A 21,850-nucleotide genomic window follows, 5' to 3' on the forward strand; every position below is an offset into this window, starting at 1 on the left:
GCAATTTTCAGAATTATGAGAAGAAAAGTCAGAATTATGAGCTAAAACGTCGTAACTACTTCTTTATTTTTGTTTCTACTCATTTTATTCAGTGACAGAATCGGACAACCTATGACATATAAAGCATTTTAGAGGAGATACAGCTCAATTGCCCGTCACGACTTGCACCCGGACGATTTAAAGCGACGCGCTGTCAAGTTTTGTTTGTTGGATGAGTCACGTGTTCTTTCTGTCGGCGGGGGCGCGCAGCGGCTCAGAGACTCCAGTCTCCATTCAAAATCACACGAGCACTTACTGAAGACAGTTGCACACCAGAAAGTCTTTTGTTTCAGTATAATAATTGCAAAAATTCTCCTGAATAATGACAGAGGCAGACCGTTAGAGTATAGTATAGCGCTATTACATAATTAATAAGAGAATTGTTACTTAAGCCCCGCCCATCTCCGAACTCACGTGTGTTCAGCGGCGGAATGCTACTCTGCGGGTGCGTCGCTGAAATAGTTCCGGGTGTGTTTGTGGGTGAAAGGTCGCGGTCGAGACAGAAGAGACACTGGAAGCAGCGCTGAAAACACCCGTCTGTCTGTCTGTCATTGTGAGATTGTCGGACAGACGCGCTCAATCAGCCGGATTCGTGTGCGATCGGACCGGAACCGGACAGGAATCATGTCGAAGCAGCCGCAGCCGATCAGTCCGCTGAAGAACTTCTTCGCCGGCGGGTTCGGGGGAGTGTGTTTAGTGTTCGCCGGACACCCGCTCGACACCATCAAAGTAACCCGACTGCTGAACACACACTAGTCAATCTGATGTAACATTCACAGCTGTCCATGACGGATATTAGCTCGCTTAGCGATCGCTGGAGCCGCATTCATATCATTATTGTACATTATTAGTCCTAAACCTCACAGTGCTGTCAAAGTCTGCATCTGTTTTCTGCTTCTGCGTCCGTTTGGACCTTAAGAATCGTTATTTTATAAAAGAAATTCAATTCACTTATACATTATAACTCATAATTGCTCAAAAACAGTCCAAATTGATGAAACTGACATGCACAGATGTTACTCTGAAAAGTTTCCAAACAAAATAAATTCTATTTACCTGCGTAAACATTTACTTTAAGATAATTTCTGTTAATTCAGTAGAATTCCTTTTTGAGACCAACCCTGGACTCGTGACCTTTGACCCAGATCGGTAGCGTCTTATTGACATGTTGTCATGTGACCATCGTATGCGCAGGTGCGACTGCAGACGCAGCCCAAACCCGGTCCGGGCGAGTCTCCGCTCTACCGAGGGACGTTCGACTGCTTCAAGAAAACGTTGGCGAAAGAGGTACGAGCGACTCGCTGCTGTCTGTAATGACTCCAGACAACTGGACTGACGCCCGTCTGTGTGTGTGTGTCTCAGGGCGTTCGGGGTCTGTATAAGGGCATGGCGGCGCCCATCATCGGAGTCACGCCCATGTTCGCCGTCTGCTTCTTCGGCTTCGGACTCGGCAAGAAACTGCAGCAGAAAACGCCAAACGACATCCTGACGTGAGACGCTGAAGATGTTTGGATGTGCCGAGTGTCTCACATGAGTGTGTTTCCTCACCGTGTGTGTGTGTGTGTGTGTGTGTGTGTGTCAGATATCCACAGCTGTTTGCGGCCGGGATGCTGTCGGGTGTGTTCACTACGGCCATCATGGCTCCGGGGGAGAGAATCAAGTGTCTGCTGCAGGTGAGACGCTCAAAAGACAAACAGACAAACTGAATCAACTGAGTGAGTCATTTACACTAGAACCACTCCAGTTGATTCAATCATTCAGTTCAAGCGATTCACTAGCAAGTCCATCCAATCCCTGCTGCTTGGGTGATGGGTGAAACTGAGCTTTTGGAAACTCTGAATCAGTTCAATCATTGCGTCATTCAGATCAGGACTTTAGAGTGGGTTTGTGAATCATTTGATTCAGATCGGGAATTCAAATCACCTATTGCGAATCAGCCTTCTGAGCACAGATCGCAAATCATTTGATTCAGATCAAGACTTTGGACCAGGTGTGCGAATCATCTTAGACTGGAACTTTGTGTATCGCAAATCATTTGATTTAGATGAAAAGTTCGGAGCAGGTTCGCAAATCATTTTTGTGTATTAAATGATTCGCAGTCCGCGATTTGGGGCCCGATCTGAAATGGTGGTTCGCGAATCAGACTTGGGAGTGGGTTTGCGAATCATTTGAGTTAGATCTGAACTTCTGAGTGTGGATCAAAAATCATTTTGTTTAGATCAGAACTTAGAGGCGGGTTCACAGATCATTTGGTGAATTAAATGATTTGCACTTAAAGTCTTGATATGAAATGCGATTCACTATTCATAATTCATAATTCATGAATCTGTTGATTTAGATTGGAACTTCGGAGCAGGTTTGCAAATCTTTTGATTCAGATCAGGACTTCTGAATCATTTGTAAATTAAAAGATTTACGCTCTGAGTCCTGATCATAAATGATGGTTCATGAATCAGACTTTGGAGTGGGTTAGTGAATCATTTGATGTAGATTGAAACTTCTGAGTGCGGATCACAAATAATTTGATTTAGATCGGAACTTTGGAGCAGGTTCACAAATCATTTGATTCAGATTGGGACTTCGGAGTAGGTTTGGTGAATCAATTTGCAAATTAAATGATTAATTTGACACACCTACTCCTGATCTGAAATGATGGTTCACGAGTCAGACTTCAGAGCGGATCGTGAATCATTTGATTTAGATCAGAACTTCAGAGCGGGTTCACAAATCATTTTGCGAATTAAATGATTCATGCTCCAAGTCCTGATTTGAAATAAAGATTCATGAATCATAATTCATAATTCAGATTTTTGCTGTTTTGTTATATTATTATTATATATATATATATATTTTTTTGTCTATTTCTCTTTTTTAGAATTTGAATGACAAGACATTGTTTGATAAATGAGATCTTTGTTTGAAGTCCTTAAAAATCAAAAAAGTAGTGCTTGGAAAGTCCCTGAAAACCCCATTTTGAAGTATCTCTATGAATCCTGGTACGACCTACAGACTGTGTGTGTGTGTGTGTGTGTGTGTGTGTGTGTGTTCAGATCCAGGCGGCGTCGGGCCAGGTGAAGTACGCGGGGCCGATGGACTGCGCCAAGCAGCTGTACAGAGAGAACGGCATCCGCGGCATCTATAAAGGAACGGCTCTGACGCTCATGAGAGGTACAGACACGCGCCTGCAGAGGGAGACACTGACACATCCACTCACAGCCGTTCGCTGCTGATGTCAAAGGTCACGCTTACAAAATGTCAGATGATTGACAGTTGTTTCTCTGCGTGTCAGATGTGCCGGCGAGCGGGATGTACTTCATGACGTACGAGTGGCTGAAGAAGGCGCTCACGCCGGAGGGCAAGAGGTCAGTCGGGTCACGTGACGGCTCTCGTTCATAATTAGATATGCGAACGTGCCCTGCATTGATTGTGTGTGTGTGCGTTCAGCCCGACGGAGCTCAGCGTTCCCAGCATCCTGTTTGCCGGCGGGATGGCGGGGATCTTTAACTGGGCCGTGGCGATTCCTCCAGACGTGCTGAAGTCTCGTTTCCAGACGGGTGCGTGAGGCGTCGTGCAGGTGTCCCGCAGGCGTGTCTGCGGCGGGTCTGACGGTGTTTGTGTTTCGTCCGCAGCGCCGGAGGGCAAATATCCCAACGGTTTCCGGGACGTCCTGAGAGAGCTGATCCGGGAGGAGGGCATCGGCTCGCTCTACAAAGGCTTTAACGCGGTGATGCTGCGAGCGTTTCCGGCCAACGCGGTACGACCGCAGACAGGGTCACACGAGGGTCACGTTTCACTCCACAATCACATGAAATTCTAGGCTTTGTTTTCTCTGATTTTGGTGATACTATAATAGTTTTACTTAAAGTAGTGGACATACACAGACGGGTCATTATGGTGACAGTTTAAATGTGGTGAGTTGTCATCAGTGTCACAATACAAAAAAATCTCCATGGTCTCAAAATCTATTTCTTTTCATTAAATTACATATTGTTTTCATTTGGTTTTGGGGTGGAATATTCAGAAGCTCATTTCCACCACATGAGAAACAAAAATAATGTTTTGTTAAATCATAATTATGAGATAAACAGTCAAAATAATTGTACATAATTGTGGGACAAAAGTTGAAATTATTACATTAGAAAAATCTAATTTGCCATAATTTTGTATTTTTATGCTATAATTATGGCTTAGTATGCTGTGATTTCAACTTTTTGTCTCATATTTATTGATTTCGTATTTCATAATTTTAATGGTTTCGTCATAATTGACTTTGTCACCATTATGACATTTACTATCATGATTTTGAATTAATTTAGTATGATATGACATTTTATCTTATAATTGACTTTGTCAATATTTTAATTTAAATTGCATGATTTTGACATTATAACTCATTTTAACTTTAATACATTTTACCTCATAATTGACTGTTTATGTCATAATTGTGAATTTATAAATCTTATGACTGACTTTAACTAAAATATGACATATATTTTTTTACATTTTTCTCACAATTGACTCAGTTATGATTTTTTTTTTATTTCATTTGAACCTTTAATTTCATAATTATGATTTACTTTGTTATAATTTTTACATTTTTTTCTCATAATTAGCTGTTAATCTCATAATTGACTTTTTAAATCTCACGATTTCAACCTGTTACTGTTATTAAATGTAACAATTATCTCATAATTAGCTGTTTGACTTTTTAAATCTCATTATTTAATTTTTTTATGATTTACTGGTGTAATTTTTAGATTTTATCTCAGTTACGATTTTTTAAATCTCACGATTATGAGTTTCTATCTCATAATTATGATTTACTATGTTAGAAATGTGACACTTTATCTCATAATTAGCTGTTTATCTCAAAAATACATTTTTAGAATCTCATGATTTTGACGTTTTAAGTCCTAATTAGCTTTTAATCTAAATTTTTCAAAACAAAGCTTATGATTTTTACCTTTTATCTAATAATTATGACTGTTAATGTGTTCATTTTATCTCTTTATTGGTAATTATGAATTACGACTGTTATCATTTTTACATTTTATCTCTTGATTATCTGTTTCTCATAATTATGACTTTTTAAATCTCGCGATTTTAACCATTTAACTCATCATTGTGAAAATGTTATAAAATGTAAAAATGATCTCATAATTAGCTGTTTATCTCAAAATAATGACATCTCATGATTTTGATGTTTTCTCTCATCACTGTGATTTAGTCATAATATTTTTTAATCTTACAATCAAGACGTTGATGATGTATCAGAGCATGATTTCTGTTCCTGGGCCTCCGTATGAAGTGTGGTCTGGATGTGTTTTCCTGGGATGCTCCCGTGTTTCAGCGGGATAAAGTCAGAAGGGGCCTGAGGCGCATCCGTCTGTCCCACTTACAGCCGTTCAATAGCGCTGACACGCTTTCTGTCTCTCTTCAGGCCTGTTTCCTGGGCTTTGAAGTGGCCATGAAGTTTCTGAACTGGGTTGCTCCGAATCTCTGATCCAGATGAAGCGGAGCAGACGTGAACGCGAGCGCCGCGAGACGCCGTCCGGATCGAACAGAGACTGTAGCGTGCGTGAATGAATGTCCCGCTGCTTTATGATTTATTTGAGAGGATTTTAATCTGTAATAGTCAGTGCCTTATCACAGACTGTGAACCAATTTCTGCCTTCAGGGAAACTGAATGTTTAGAAAGTAGAATCGAACCTTTAACAAACCGCTAGCAAACCTCTGTACATTGGCATTTACCGTTTACGTTGTCGCTGCCTTCAGCCCTCGCGACAGGAATTCAGTACACAGTCAAGGCCTGCTTTGTTTTAATTGTTGTTCATTATGTTTAATTCACCCACATCATGTACAGAAATAAATGTATATTGATCATTTTCACACGAGCTGTGAGTATTGATTTGTGTTTGTGTCGTTGAAGTTTTCCCGCCACTGTCCTCAACTTACCTCAGCCTCACATTTAACGGTTCATGTACAACTTTAACACGATCTTCTGAGAAGAATTTGCTGATGAAGTCCACAGAATAAAACCAAAATAAAAGCTGTACATCGCCGCCCTGCAGTCGTTGTATTTTTGAGGACAGTCGATATTCTCCCCTGCGATGGAAACTGTCGATCCGCCACGAGTCGATGGTTCCCCCCTCAGGAAAGATCCGACATACGTCGAGCTTTTGCATGGTGTTGTTTTGTTTATGGTTTGTGATCCGCGGGTCTCCCGCCGGAGCGCAGCCGTCAGTCAGGATGAGCGTGGAGGTTCCGGCGGGTCTGAGCGAGCTGCTGAAGGGCTACACGCTGGAGGTGCTGCGGCGGAGGCCCGCGGACCTGCTGGAGTTCGCCGTGCAGTACTTCACCTGTCTGCGGGAGCAGCGCGGCTCCACCCGCGCCAGCAGCAGCCGCTCACCGGTGACCCGCGGCGTGGCCTTCGACCAGGACTCCGCGCAAACCGACTCCAGCGACCAAGAGGAGGAGGAAGAAGAAGAGAAGAAGGAAGAACAAAGACAAGAAGAAGACGAAGAGGAGGAGGAGGAGGAGGATGACTTTCCAGATGATTTTACATTCAAAGGTGTGCGCAGAACTTGTGTTTTTATCGTCTGAAATGAAACATTCATAACTTATAAAGGCATATGTGTGTTTGTCTGCGATTAGAAAGACGATATTTGCCTGTTTGAACAGTGTGATCATGAAGAGACACACTGAATTTAATTCTGAGTAATGTGAAGTTTTGTTATTGTTCATTATTTAGCTCCTGTTTGCTTTTTGGTTTGTCAGTAATTGTGTGGGAAAGTCTGTAGTGACTCTAATATTTCTAATCTGTCTGTCTGTAGCTCCTCCACCCAGTAAATGCAACAGACGTGTATCAGGTAAATTATTTTGTCTGCATATTATTTTAGCATCACTGAGATACTGTTACAGTTTTTGTTAATATTTAATATTTTTAATTTTACAAATATTTTTGTATTTTTTTGTATTTTTTTTTGTTTTGTTTTATTTCTTTAAATTAAAATTAGTTCTTTTTCAGCTACACTACCAGTCAAATGTTTTGGAATAGTAAGATTGTTTTTTTTAAAGTCTCTTCTGCTCACCAAGCCTGCATTTATTTGATCCAAAGTACAGAAAAAAAACCCAGTAACATTTTAAAATATTTTTACTATTTAAAATATACGGAAGTTCTAAGCGGCCATGCATTATACTTTTTTTTCCGTCTTGTTTTCTCGTTATCACGACTTAGTTTTCTCTGCATATCCGACATAAGAACATCAGACAGCATCACTGCATCGTGATGGAGGATCGTATTCACTTTTATTTTGATCAGGGACTCGCTCAAACTGAAATAGCTCTGTGTCTGTCAGTCATTGACAACTTACACAAAAGTGTTCGACACTTGAGAAGGAGGCTGGCCGAACACAATATAGCGACCCTGAACGTGTAGTCAATTTCATTGCCAGTCAGCTTGATGGATCGTGTTATTTTAAATGCATTTTAATGTAATGGTTTCAGTTGTAGACCAATCTGTCTACAATATAAGGTTCAGGGTCGCTATATTATGACAATAAAGTTGCAGACCGGCCAGTCTTCTTCCCAAGAAAATTAAGTCCTGATAATGAGAAAACAACTTTTGTTATGTCGAGATAACGAGAAAACAAGACGGAAAAAAAATGATAATGCATGGCCACTTAGAACTTCCGTAAAAATGACTGTTTTCTACCAGAATATATTTTAAAACGCAATTTATTCCTGTGATTTCAAAGCTTTATTACTCCAGTCTTCAGTGTCACATGATCCTTCAGAAATCATTCTGATATGCTGATTTGCTGATTAGTATTATTATCAATATTTAAAACCACTGAGTACTACTTTTTTGGACACTGAAGACTGGAGTAATGATGCTGAAAATCACAGGAATAAATTGCGTTTTAAAATATATTCAAATAGAAAATTGTAATTATTTTAAATAGTAAAAACATTACTGTGTTTTCTGTACTATGTATCAAATGAATGCAGGCTTGGTGAGCAGAAGACACTTAGTTTTTACTTCTTACTTCAGTTGTAGTGATTTTCGCACATGAAGTTAAAGTAAATCTGCAGTGTCTGGAGCTGCCGTCTGTCGTTAGTGTTTCCTGTCATGTGACCGTGTGTTCCTCCAGTGTGTGCGGAGGCGTATAACCCTGACGAAGATGAAGACGAGGGCAGCGAGTCGAGGGTCGTTCACCCCAAAACCGACGAGCAGCGTCAGCGACTACAGGAGGCCTGCAGGGACATACTGCTGTTCAAAACCCTCGAGAAGGTTCATGCAGACACATTAAACACACACGTAAAAAACAGCCGGTGTCTGTCTGATTCTGTCTGATTCTGTCTGTCTGATTCTGTCTGTCTGATTCTGTCTGATTCTGTCTGTCTGATTCTGTCTGATTCTGTCTGTCTGATTCTGTCTGATTCTGTCTGTCTGATTCTGTCTGTCTGATTCTGTCTGTCTGATTCTGTCTGATTCTGTCTGTCTGATTCTGTCTGATTCTGTCTGTCTGATTCTGTCTGTCTGATTCTGTCTGATTCTGTCTGTCTGATTCTGTCTCTGTCTGTCTGTCTGATTCTTCTGTCTGATTCTGTCTGTCTGATTCTGTCTGTCTGATTCTGTCTGTCTGATTCTGTCTGTCTGATTCTGTCTGTCTGATTTCTGTCTGATTCTGTCTGTCTGATTCTGTCTGATTCTGTCTGTCTGATTCTGTCTTCTGATTCTGTCTGATTCTGTCTGATTCTGTCTGTCTGATTCTGTCTGTCTGATTCTGTCTGATTCTGTCTGTCTGATTCTGTCTGTCTGATTCTGTCTGTCTGATTCTGTCTGATTCTGTCTGTCTGATTCTGTCTGATTCTGTCTGTCTGATTCTGTCTGTCTGATTCTGTCTGATTCTGTCTGTCTGATTCTGTCTGATTCTGTCTGTCTGATTCTGTCTGATTCTGTCTGTCTGATTCTGTCTGATTCTGTCTGTCTGATTCTGTCTGATTCTGTCTGTCTGATTCTGTCTGTCTGATTCTGTCTGATTCTGTCTGTCTGATTCTGTCTGTCTGATTCTGTCTGATTCTGTCTGTCTGATTCTGTCTGATTCTGTCTGTCTGATTCTGTCTGATTCTGTCTGTCTGATTCTGTGTGTCTGATTCTGTCTGATTCTGTCTGTCTGATTCTGTCTGATTCTGTCTGTCTGATTCTGTCTGTCTGATTCTGTCTGTCTGATTCTGTCTGTCTGATTCTGTCTGATTCTGATTCTGATTCTGTCTGATTCTGTCTGTCTGATTCTGTCTGTCTGATTCTGTCTGTCTGATTCTGTCTGTCTGATTCTGTCTGTCTGATTCTGTCTGTCTGATTCTGTCTGTCTGATTCTGTCTGTCTGATTCTGTCTGATTCTGTCTGATTCTGTCTGATTCTGTCTGTCTGATTCTGTCTGTCTGATTCTGTCTGTCTGATTCTGTCTGATTCTGTCTGTCTGATTCTGTCTGATTCTGTCTGTCTGATTCTGTCTGATTCTGTCTGTCTGATTCTGTGTGTCTGATTCTGTCTGATTCTGTCTGTCTGATTCTGTCTGATTCTGTCTGTCTGATTCTGTCTGTCTGATTCTGTCTGTCTGATTCTGTCTGTCTGATTCTGTGTGTCTGATTCTGTCTGATTCTGTCTGTCTGATTCTGTCTGTCTGATTCTGTCTGTCTGATTCTGTCTGATTCTGTCTGTCTGATTCTGTCTGATTCTGTCTGTCTGATTCTGTCTGATTCTGTCTGTCTGATTCTGTGTGTCTGATTCTGTCTGATTCTGTCTGTCTGATTCTGTCTGATTCTGTCTGTCTGATTCTTTCTGTCTGATTCTGTCTGTCTGATTCTGTCTGTCTGATTCTGTCTGATTCTGTCTGTCTGATTCTGTCTGTCTGATTCTGTCTGTCTGATTCTGTCTGATTCTGTCTGTCTGATTCTGTCTGATTCTGTCTGTCTGATTCTGTCTGATTCTGTCTGTCTGATTCTGTCTGTCTGATTCTGTCTGATTCTGTCTGTCTGATTCTGTCTGATTCTGTGTGTCTGATTCTGTCTGATTCTGTCTGTCTGATTCTGTCTGATTCTGTCTGTCTGATTCTGTCTGTCTGATTCTGTCTGATTCTGTCTGATTCTGTCTGTCTGATTCTGTCTGATTCTGTCTGTCTGATTCTGTCTGTCTGATTCTGTCTGTCTGATTCTGTCTGTCTGATTCTGTCTGATTCTGTCTGTCTGATTCTGTCTGATTCTGTCTGTCTGATTCTGTCTGTCTGATTCTGTCTGATTCTGTCTGTCTGATTCTGTCTGTCTGATTCTGTCTGATTCTGTCTGTCTGATTCTGTCTGATTCTGTCTGTCTGATTCTGTCTGATTCTGTCTGTCTGATTCTGTCTGTCTGATTCTGTGTGTCTGATTCTGTCTGTCTGATTCTGTCTGATTCTGTCTGATTCTGTCTGATTCTGTCTGTCTGATTCTGATTCTGTCTGATTCTGTCGTGTCTGATTCTGTCTGTCTGATTCTGTGTGTCTGATTCTGTCTGATTCTGTCTGTCTGTGTGTCAGGATCAGTTCGCGGAGGTGTTAGACAGCATGTTCGAGGTGCTGGTCAAACCCAACGAGTGCATCATCAATCAGGGCGATGACGGAGATAATTTCTACGTCATTGAGAGGTGAGAACACAGCGTCAGTGTCCGTCTGAGAGAGGAGCGGCCGATGACCCGTCTGTCTGTCTGTCGCGTGTCTGCAGGGGCGTGTTTGATATCGTGATTCAGAAGGACGGCGTGAGCCGCTGTGTGGGCTGCTACGATAATAAAGGCAGCTTCGGCGAACTGGCCCTCATGTACAACACGCCGCGCGCCGCCACCATCAGGGCCAATCAGGAGGGGGCGCTGTGGGCGCTGGTGAGAGTCCCATCATGCACCGCGCTCGTCTTGTTAATAATGATTAATGGAATCCATAAAAAGTTTTGCACATTTCACTTTAATTTTTATAGTCGTAATAGGTTTAGTTTAACTGCAGGAGCATTTCTGTAAGGAAGCTTGTTTCTGCCACAGAATAAAAAAATATTTAAAAATGTATTTAATTAATTGCAACTCTTTCTTTTCGTTTGTTTTCTCTGAATTCTTAGAAAAAGGCTGAATTGTGAGAGATCCCATACAGGAAAATGTGTATATTTCAAAATATACAAAAAAATTATTTGCTACCAATATATTTTTTTACCATTATTTGTACATTTTTGAAAACATATTTAAAAATGTAATAGTTTAAATGAACTTTTAAACTATTATTATTTAGAAGTTATGTGTGAACATATAACAGATTAGAACTAGATCACAGTAAAGTTCGCAGATGAACTATGAAGTTGGCTTGAGAAAGTCTCGTCTGAGAGTTTGAAATAATTTTGAAAAGCTTAAAGTTTGAATTTAATTGTTGAAATTAAAGTTTGGCAGAGTGGGAGCATGTTTCTAGCCTGAGTCAGCGTGCTGCTACCATGACTTAGCATGCTTTAGCCCTGTTGCTAGCATGATTTGACGTGAATTAACATGCCCCTATCATGATTTCACATGGAATGGCATGTCCTTAGCATGACTTGGCATGAATTGGTATGTCGCTAGCATGATTAGCATGTTTCTAACATGTAAGTAGCATGTTTCTGGCATGATCAACATGTTACTAACATGTTGTTAGCATGATAAGCAAGTTATTAGCATGTTGCTAGCATGATTAACAAGTTACTAGCATCTTGTTAGCATGTTTCTAGCCTGATTAGCATGTTACTAACATGTTGATAACCTGATTAACACATTATTAGCATGTTACCATGTTTCTGTCATGATTAGCATGTTACTATCATATTTCTAGCATGATTAACAAGTTAACATGATTAGCAAGTTACTAGCATATTGATAGCATGATTAAAAAATTACTAGCATGTTCCTACCATGTTTCTGGCATGATTAACATGTTACTAACATGTTGTTAGCATGATTAGCGAGTTACTAGCATGTAAACTGCTTGGTCTGGTTGTCTAGTCTTAGCTGGTTTAAGGTTGGTTGTTGTTTTATTATCAGGTTTCTCAGCATGAGATGAGTGTTCAAAACCACTTGAAGACCAGCCGATCAGCTTAGTCTGGTTTTAGCTGGTTTTTCAGTAGCTTTAAAAGTCTAGGAGGAGAAACACTTAGTCTCAGAAGAAGATGAAGAAGATTCAATAGCCAGCTTATTAATTCAGCAAGGAACAACAACAACAAAAGATTTAAAAGAGAGAAAATGTTGCGGTTGCTTATTTTTCTCATGCAGGGTTGAAAACAAGTGTCCAGATTTTTGGCCCCTTTTGATTCTCTGTTGACTCATTATTGAATCAGTCTGACAGACGTTACATTTGCACACACTGATGATGATGATGATGACGTGTTTCTTAATGTTCAGGACAGAGCCACTTTCCACAGACTCATCGTGAAAAATAACGCCAAGAAGAGGAAGATGTACGAGTGTTTCATCGAGAGCGTCCCGCTGCTCAAGTCACTGCAGGTGATTCGACTCGCCGTGTTTTCGCTCAGTTCAGTTCTCAATTTAAACGACTTCGTTGGCTCGATTGTTTACGAGCAAAACAAGTAATGACCAGACTGGAATATTTGTATGGAAAGATCCTTTAAATGTGGCGACGAGTCACTGTTGTAAAGAGTGAGTCATTGAATTATTCATTCAACTGATTCAGAAATGAAGCAAATGACTCTCTGCATGAATGAATCACCGAATCACTGACTCTCTTCTCTGTCAGTTGTCGGAGCGCATGAAGATCGTTGACGTGGTCGGGATGAAGACGTTCGGCGACGGCGAGCGGATCATTCGGCAGGTGCGTGTCGCTGATCTCCTCGTGATGACGTTAGCGTTGTTTTCTGACGAACGTAGCTGTGTTTGTTCTCAGGGCGATTCGGCCGACTGCTTCTACATCGTGGAGTCTGGAGAGGTCAGGATCATGATCAGGAGCAAAGTAAGAGTCCGCCGCACGCGTTTACAACGAATCTGTGGCGTGTGTTTGTGGTGAATGTGACGCTGGCGTGTCTGCAGACTCGGGCGGGTCAGAGGTCGCAGGAGGAGGTGGAGGTGGCGCGCTGCTCCAGGGGTCAGTACTTCGGCGAACTGGCGCTGGTCACCAATAAACCGCGAGCGGCGTCCGTGTACGCGGCGGGAGAGACCAAGTGTTTAGGTAGGAACGCGCCGGTGTGTGCACATGTGCTGTGTTTTCTGAAAATAACACTCTGGATCAAAACTTGCAGCATTGAGATAAAAAAAAAACAAAAAACGCAAGCATTAAATGTTGCATGAACTGCAAAACATAAACATCTTCCTCAGGATTTTTGTTTTGTTTTCCAGTACAAATATTTCAATATCTAACAAGTTTATCCTTAGAACAACTACAAATGTTTTGTAGTTTTTATTGTGGGGAATAAAAACTTCTTCCTTTTAAATGAAGTTGATTTGTTTCAGTTCAGTTTGATCCATTTCTCATAAAACAAGACGTCTTCTCTTATTTTCCTTCTCATGTCAGTGCATCTTGATTTGAGAAAGACACATTTAGTGATGTGCACTGAAACAAGAGAAATACTGAGGAAGAGCTTCACTGTTTTGCAGGTAAAATGTTCTCAAATTCTACAGGTTTGTGATCAGAGATATTCAAAGCTTTTGTAAAATTAAGATATTAGAGATCACTTTGAAGTCGCATTAGCAACGCTTTGAAAATATAAGACGTGCATTATGAATTATCAGCCAACGAGGAAGAAACATCAGGTTGAAAATATTCTTTCTAAGCATAAAGTCCTAAGATCTGTTTTCTCGCTCATTTTTTTCTCTTTTTTCTTTTTTTTTTTCTTTAATCAAAAATCTTTTTACTCATTAACAATTTTTTTTTAAATTGTCCTCTTATAATTTTTCATATTTTATCAAAATGTTTTCTCTCATAATTTGAAAAATAATCATCAAAAACTTTGGTGACTCGTTCCCACCACAGCTGAGTAAAAATATTTTGTAAGTCATAATAATGAAAAACCTTATTGTAATAAACTTTGACTGAATAATTATTTAGTTTTTTTTGTAAAAATTAGTAACTGATTAGTAATAATTTTGTTTCTGGTAATACTTTGTTTTTTTTTGCAATAAGAAACTTTCTTATAATAATGACTTAGTTTTTTGTAACAATTTAGTTTTTTCAGAATAATGAGAAACTTTCTCGTAATAATAAGAAACGAATGAGAAACTTCATGTAATAATGACTTGTCATAAAGAGTCTCTTGTAGAAATAACTTAAAATAATTACTTTTTTTTTTTTTTTTTGGTAATAATGAGATACTTTCCCATAATGATGATTTCATTTTCATAATAATTACAAACTTTCTTGTAATAATGAGAAACTTAATTAATGTGGAGCTTTCTTCTACTAATTAGAAATTTTCTCAGAATGGTTTAGTTTTTCGTAATAATTATTTAGTTTTTCATGATAATTAGAAACTATCTCATAATAATAAACTTCCTGATAATAATGAGGAGCTTTCTTGTAATAATGACTTAATTTCTTGTAATAATCAGAAACTTACTTGTAATAATGACTCAGTTTTTATTAATAATTATTTTGTTTTTCATAATAATTACAAACTTTCTTGTAATAATGAGAAGCTTTATCATAATAATAATAATAATCGTTCTTATAATAATGAGAAGTTTTCTTGTAATAATGACTTCGTTTCTCACAATGACTTAGTTTCTAGTAATAATTACATTAACAATTCTTCTTTTTTTCTCGTATCATTTTTCATATTTTATCAGAATGTTTTCTTTCATCAATTTTTTGGAAATCATCATCAAAAAACGATGGTGACTCGTTCCCGCCACAGTTCAGTAAACAATATTTCAGAAGTCATAATGATGAAAAACCTTATTGTGATAATAATAAACTTTCACGTAATAACGATTCAGTTTCTCGCAATAATGACTTCGTTTCTTGTAGTAATTATTTTGTTTTTTTCTGAATAATGAGAAACTTTCAAGTAATAATGACTCAGTTTCTCGTCATAAAGAGTCTATTGTAGTAATAACTACTACGTTTCTGTTAATAGTTATTTAGTTTTTCATAATAATTAGAAACTATCTCATAATAATAAACTTTCTGATATTAATGAGGAGCTTTCTTGTAATAGTGACTTAATTTCTTGTAATAATTAGAAACTTAATAATTACTCAGTTTTTATTAATAATTATTATTTTTTCATAATTATTACAAACTTACTCATAATAATGACACTTTCTCATAATGATGATTTTTTTTTTTTGTAATAATTAGACACTTTCTTGTAATAATGATTTAGTTTTTGTAGTAATTAGAAACTTTGTCGATATAATGACTTAGTTTCTAGTAATAATAAGAAGCTTTATTGTGATAATGAGAAACTTTCTTTTAATAATGATTTTTCTCATATGAGAAAGTTTCTCACTGGTACGAGAAAAAAACATTTTAATTATTAGAAAAAAGTCATAATGACAACGGAACTGAAATGACAACATTTTTCATAATTACTAGAAATTTTACGTTATTATAAAAAATGATTATATAATTATTGCAAGAAACTTTCTCTTTATTGCAAGAAAGTTTCCAATTATTACAAGAAACTACATCATATTTTCTAAAAAGTCATTATTACGAGAACATTTCCCTTTATTAGAGAAACTGAGTCATATTCATGAAACAAGTTTCTCACTATGACTTACAAAGAATGGCAGAAACGTAAAAATATGAGAAAAGTAAGGGATTTTTTTCTGTCACCAATTTTCTCATCCAAAAACTATCGGCAAAAAAAAAAATTCTCATGAAAAAATCTCATCAGTCTTTTTTCCTCAACAATTTTGTGTTTAAAAAATCTTTAAAAAAAAAAAACAGAAGAAAAATTATTTTTCTTAGTTTTTAATTATTTTTTAGTTTTTTTATAAGTACAAAACTGATTAAACTGATCATTGATACACTGCTTCCCTGTCATTGAATAACACATTTACATATTTAGATTTAACAGTCTAACAACTGGAGTTATAAAAAAAATAAAAAAAGTTTTTTTTTTTTTTTTTATTCTTATCAAAATTAGTTTTTCATCCATTTTTTTCTATCAAAAGGTGTTTTGATTAGAGAAAAAAGGTTTTTGATTAGTTTTTTTTTATGAAAGTAAAAAAATTGATGAGAAAAAAAATCTTACCCAAAAAATTTTTTCTCACATTTTTTGGCACCAATTTTCTCCCATCCAAAAAAAACAACAAAAACTTTTTTACACTTATAAAAAATACTTATATATATATATATATATATTTTTTTTTACTGATTTAACAATCTGACAACTGGAGTTATGAGTTGTATTTTTGATAAGAGTAATTTGATAAACTTTTTTGTTGAAAGTAAAAAAAAAAAAAAGATTTTCTTTTTGAAAAATTTTAAACATTTTTTTGATGAAACCTTTTTTTAAAAAAAAATCTTATCAATTTTTTTCTCTCTCATCAGTTTCTTTTCTGTCTGTTTTTGATGAGAGAATGTTTTTTTGATGAAAGGAAAAAAATGATGAGAGAGAATTTTTCACCAATTTTCTCTTATCCAAAACCTTTTTTTTTTCAGGTCAAAACCTTTTTTTTAACTTAATTTTTTCTTTTCTTTTTTTTGCAAATCATGAAAATCAAGAAACTGATGTAACAATCTACCAACTGGAGTTATAAAAAAGGTTTTTGATTTCTTACAAATATTTCATTCTCTTCAATTTTTGTCACCATTTTTCCTTCATCAGCAAAAAAAAATTCTAAACTTTAATTTTTTAACTTTAACTTTTTCTCAACATTTTCTAAAATTGTATCAAATTTTCTCTCATCAAGAATTTTTTCTCACCAAAAACCTTTTTTCTTATATTTTCTCTCATCAGTATTTTTTCGGTCATCCAAAAAATTTTCTCTCATTAAGAAAAAAAATCTCATTAGTTTTTTACCTTAACAATTTTTGGTTGTTGTTGAAAAAAAGAAGAAGCAAAAAACAGGAAAAAATTATTTTTCTTAGTTTTTAATTATTTTTTAGTTTTTTTATAAGTACAAAACTGATTAAACTGATCATTGATACACTGCTTCCCTGTCATTGAATAACACATTTACATATTTAGATTTAACAGTCTAACAACTGGAGTTATAAAAAAAATAAAAATTTCGAGAAAGGAAAAAGTTTTTTTTTTTTTTTTTATTCTTATCAAAATTAGTTTTTCATCCATTTTTTTCTATCAAAAGGTGTTTTGATTAGAGAAAAAAGGTTTTTGATTAGTTTTTTTTTATGAAAGTAAAAAAATTGATGAGAAAAAAAATCTTACCCAAAAAATTTTTTCTCACATTTTTTGGCACCAATTTTCTCCCATCCAAAAAAAACAACAAAAACTTTTTTACACTTATAAAAAATACTTATATATATATATATATTTTTTTTTTACTGATTTAACAATCTGACGACTGGAGTTATGAGTTGTATTTTTGATAAGAGTTATTTGATAAACTTTTTTGTTGAAAGTAAAAAAAAAAAAAAGATTTTCTTTTTGAAAAATTTTAAACATTTTTTTGATGAAACCTTTTTTTAAAAAAAAATCTTATCAATTTTTTTCTCTCTCATCAGTTTCTTTTCTGTCTGTTTTTGATGAGAGAATGTTTTTTTGATGAAAGGAAAAAAATGATGAGAGAGAATTTTTCACCAATTTTCTCTTATCCAAAACCTTTTTTTTTTCAGGTCAAAACCTTTTTTTTAACTTAATTTTTTCTTTTCTTTTTTTTGCAAATCATGAAAATCAAGAAACTGATGTAACAATCTACCAACTGGAGTTATAAAAAAGGTTTTTGATTTCTTACAAATATTTCATTCTCTTCAATTTTTGTCACCATTTTTCCTTCATCAGCAAAAAAAAATTCTAAACTTAATTTTTTAACTTTAACTTTTTCTCAACATTTTCTAAAATTGTATCAAATTTTCTCTCATCAAGAATTTTTTCTCACCAAAAACCTTTTTTCTTATATTTTCTCTCATCAGTATTTTTTCGGTCATCCAAAAAATTTTCTCTCATTAAGAAAAAAAATCTCATTAGTTTTTTACCTTAACAATTTTTGGTTGTTGTTGAAAAAAAGAAGAAGCAAAAAACAGGAAAAAATTATTTTTGATGAGGAAAAAGCTTTTTGAAGAAAGTAAAAAAAATGATGAGAAAAGTTTTTTTTATTGAGTCTTTAATTTTTAATTTTTTAATTTTTTTAATTTCTGTCCAAAAGTTTTTTTTATGGAAGTTTTGTTGATGAGAGAAAAGTTTTTTAATGAAAGGAAAAAAGTATTTTTGATGAAATGTGATGTCAAGCTAAGCATTAACCATGTGCAGGGGATCATGGGTATTTCCTCCAGTGGACACGCTCAGTATCACAGGCAATAGTGTGATGTTCGGATGCTTCAGCTTCACAGCTTCACGACAACCGTCCAAACCGAAGATCACGAGATTGTTCAGAAGATCCGGTGTGGGACGTGTGCGTGTGAAGGACTGATCACACTAACTACGATAACTATAAACATATTGTTCTAAAAATCATTGTCAGTATTAAAGAACTGTGCTATAGACACAGAAAAAAAAGATATTGCTGGAATGACTTTCAGCTGATGAACGATAAAATCATTCACTTCATATTTATATTTCATAATGCAGCCGACAGGATGAGCAACTTTACATGCAGAAGAGTAAGAAATCATGATGTTTGCTCTGACGTTCAGTCACGTTTAATTCACACTTTGACTTTGAGGAGTTTTTTTAATGAAAGTAAAAAACTGATGAGAGATGTTTGAGAAAACCTTCTCATCAATTTCTCTTCTGTCAAAATGTTTTTAGTGAGTTGTTTGATAAGAAAAACAATTTTTTTATGATGGTTTTTCTAAAACCTTTTTTAAAAAATGTTTAAAAAAAAAGTTTTTTTTTTTGTCAAAAGTAGTTTTTTTTTTATGATTTTTTGGGGATGAGAGAAAAAGGTTTTCCATGAAAGTTTTGATGAAACCTTTTTTAAAGAATCACTTTTTTTCCTCATCAGTTTATTTTCTGTCAAAAAGATGAGTTTTTTTAAAGAGAGAAAAAAAGTTTTTTGATTAAAACTTTTTTAATTTAAAAAAAAAAAGAATTTTCTGAATTTCTTTTCTATCAAAAAGTTGTTTTTTGATTGAAGTTTTTTGATGAAATAAACTTAATGACAATTTTTTGCTGAAACTTTTTTAAAAAAATTCTCATAACATTTCTTCTGCATGTAAAGTTGCTCATACTGATGACTTTTTTTTTTTTTGGCACATTAAGTAGTTTAGTCAATGTTTTTTTAATCAATTTTTTTTTTTTTTTTTTGATGAAAGTAAAAAACTGATGAGAGACGTTTTTTAATGAAACCTTTTTTTTAAAAGAAAAAAAAATGTTCTCATCAAGTTCTCTTCCATCAAAATGTTGCTTTATTATGAGTTGTTTGATGAGAGAAACTTTTTTGATTTTTTTATAAAACTTTTTTTAAAAATTTTTTAAAAGTTTCTCTCAATTTCTTTTTAGTAGATTTTTTGATGAGAGAAAAAAGTTTTTTGATTAAACTTTTAAAAAATATATATATATTTTTTCCCTCCTCAGTTTATTTTGTCAAAAAAATGTTTTTTTATGAGTTTTTTTAGAGTGAAAAAAAATGTTTTTTGATTAAACCTTTTTTTTTAATTTCTTTTCTGTCAAAAAGTTGTTTTTGATAAAGGTTTTTTGATGAGAGAAAATAGTTTTTAATGAGAAAGTTTTTTGATTTTTAAAAATTCTTATAACATTTTTCCCCTTACATCAATTTCTACCTTCTGCGTGTAAAGTTGCTCATACTGATGACTTCTTTTTTTTTTTAACCTTAATTTTTTTTTGCACATTAAGTAGTTCAATCAATGGTTACAATAGTTTGACAAAACAGAAATCAATTTTTTGTGTTTTCATTTTTCAGAGTTTCTTCCTGTTGTCAACTAATCACTAAAAATATGCTAAAGTAAAAGTGTAAAAATACTGTATGACATCCATCAGAAGACCTTGAGAATCATCTTTCAATCAGTGAACACGCATGTGATAAATGTCATCCAACTACACAGAATAAATCACGTTCACTGAATAAACGAATGATTCGATTGGCACGTTAGTAAGCCAATAATTCAACTGCTGTAAATCCACTGATACGTGACTGGACCACGAAAACCAGTCATAAGGGTCCATTTTTGTCTCAATAAATAATCTTTCCATTGATGTATGGTTTGTGAGGGTAGGACGAGATTTGGCTGAACTCTTTGTGAATCTGGAATCTGAGGGTGCAAAAAAATCAAAATATTGAGAAAATCACCTTTAAAGTTGTTCAAATTAAGTTTTTAGCAATGCATATTACGAATCAAAAATTAAGTTTTATATATTTACAGTGGGAAACTTACAGAATATCTTCATGGAACATGATCATAATATCCTAATGATTTTTGGTATAAAAGAAAAATATATAATTTTGACCCATACGATGTATTTTTGGCTACAAATTTACCCATGATACTTGACTTGTTTTGTGGTTCAGGGTCACAGATGTGGCCTGAAACGATTGAAATGAAATCACTGAAAGATTGAAATGTGTTATTTTACACGTTTCAACATGGATTTAACATCAGAAGTGATTTGTCAACTCTCAGCAAGTCAGACTGTTGATCGTGTGTGTGTGTTTGGTCCAGTGATCGACGTGCAGGCGTTCGAGCGTCTTCTGGGTTCCTGCAAGGAGATTCTGAAGAGGAACATCCAGCAGTACGAGCAGCAGCTGGTGGCCGTGTTCGGATCCAGCGTCGACCTCAAACACTGAAACCTGCAGCCAAATCCTCACGTAGAAACAGAAGTCACCGCACTTTACAGAAAATCATCTGCTCAATGTTACTGACAGCAACAAACACGGCCTTCACAAAAACACAACCAGAAAGAGACGAGATCACCCACACCTTCTCATGAAACAATATTGAACAGAATTAGAAAAACACCCGACACGGAAAACGAACACAGCGCTTCTGTAAAGTTATTTTCTGCAGAAAAAGACTTGAGGTGCGTTACGACAGCGTTTTAGTGCCACGTTAAAAAGTCTAAGATCACGAGATCAAAGTCGTAGTATTTTGAGAATAAAGTCAAAGTATTTAGAGATTAAAGTTGAAATACGAGAAAAAAACGTTGAAATACTTTCATAATAAAGTCAAAATATTACGAGAATAAGATAGAAATTCTACAAGTCAAAATACCACAAGAGAAAAGTAAAAATACTATAGGAATAAAGTCTAAATGTTACGAGGATAAAGTCGAAATACTATGAGAAAAAGTAAAAATACAACAAGAATACATTTGAAGTATTACCAGAACAAAGTCGAAATATTACGAGAATAAAGTTGAAATACTACAAGAAAAAAAAAAAAAGTCAAAATACTACGAGAATTCAGTCGAACTATTACAAGAATAGAGTCGGAATATTCCAATAATAGTCGAAATATTATGAGAATTAAGTTGAAACATTACAAGAATAAAGTTGAAATACTACGAGAAAAAAGTCGACATTACAAGAATGAGGTTAAAATATTACTAGAATAGAGTCAAAGTAGTACAAAAATAAAGTCGAAATGCTATAAGAATAAAGCTGAAATATTCTGAGAAATTAATTCTTAGAAACAAAGTTATATTTTGAGCGTATATAGCCTACCTGAAAA

The 21,850-nt window shown here is 35.5% G+C and overlaps 1 protein-coding gene across 2 annotated transcripts; it reads left to right on the forward strand.

The window, feature by feature from the left end:
• The first annotated feature begins 149 nt into the window (after window positions 1-149).
• On the forward strand, window positions 150-21,570 carry LOC127157395 (mitochondrial carnitine/acylcarnitine carrier protein). Of its 2 annotated transcripts, XM_051100635.1 has the most exons (16): window positions 150-768; window positions 1,234-1,326; window positions 1,402-1,529; window positions 1,622-1,712; window positions 3,090-3,207; window positions 3,329-3,401; window positions 6,288-6,610; window positions 6,873-6,908; window positions 8,193-8,332; window positions 10,619-10,725; window positions 10,803-10,956; window positions 12,484-12,585; window positions 12,836-12,910; window positions 12,983-13,048; window positions 13,126-13,264; window positions 20,843-21,570. In XM_051100635.1, the coding sequence occupies exons 1-16, from the start codon at window positions 664-666 to the stop codon at window positions 20,965-20,967; spliced, it is 1,875 nt and encodes a 624-aa protein (XP_050956592.1). In that variant the 5' UTR covers window positions 150-663; the 3' UTR covers window positions 20,968-21,570. The 2 variants fall into 2 exon arrangements, with proteins under 2 accessions (XP_050956592.1, XP_050956591.1); XM_051100634.1 differs by lacking the exons at window positions 6,288-6,610; window positions 6,873-6,908; window positions 8,193-8,332; ... (5 more) ...; window positions 13,126-13,264; window positions 20,843-21,570 and adding exons at window positions 3,484-3,593; window positions 3,669-3,793; window positions 5,480-5,928 and having other exon boundaries at window positions 488-768.
• Window positions 21,571-21,850: the final 280 nt, after the last annotated feature.

This window comes from Labeo rohita, unplaced genomic scaffold, assembly GCF_022985175.1.
Source record: "Labeo rohita strain BAU-BD-2019 unplaced genomic scaffold, IGBB_LRoh.1.0 scaffold_106, whole genome shotgun sequence".
NCBI classification, from domain to species: Eukaryota; Metazoa; Chordata; class Actinopteri; order Cypriniformes; family Cyprinidae; genus Labeo; species Labeo rohita.

Coding starts and splice junctions, on each gene's coding strand:
- LOC127157395 (XM_051100635.1), top strand. CDS start 664: ATGTCGAAGCAGCCGCAGCCGATCAGTCCGCTGAAGAACTTCTTCGCC. Junction 3,208..3,328: donor GGCTCTGACGCTCATGAGAG/GTACAGACACGC, acceptor TCTGCGTGTCAG/ATGTGCCGGCGAGCGGGATG. Junction 13,049..13,125: donor GGATCATGATCAGGAGCAAA/GTAAGAGTCCGC, acceptor GCGTGTCTGCAG/ACTCGGGCGGGTCAGAGGTC.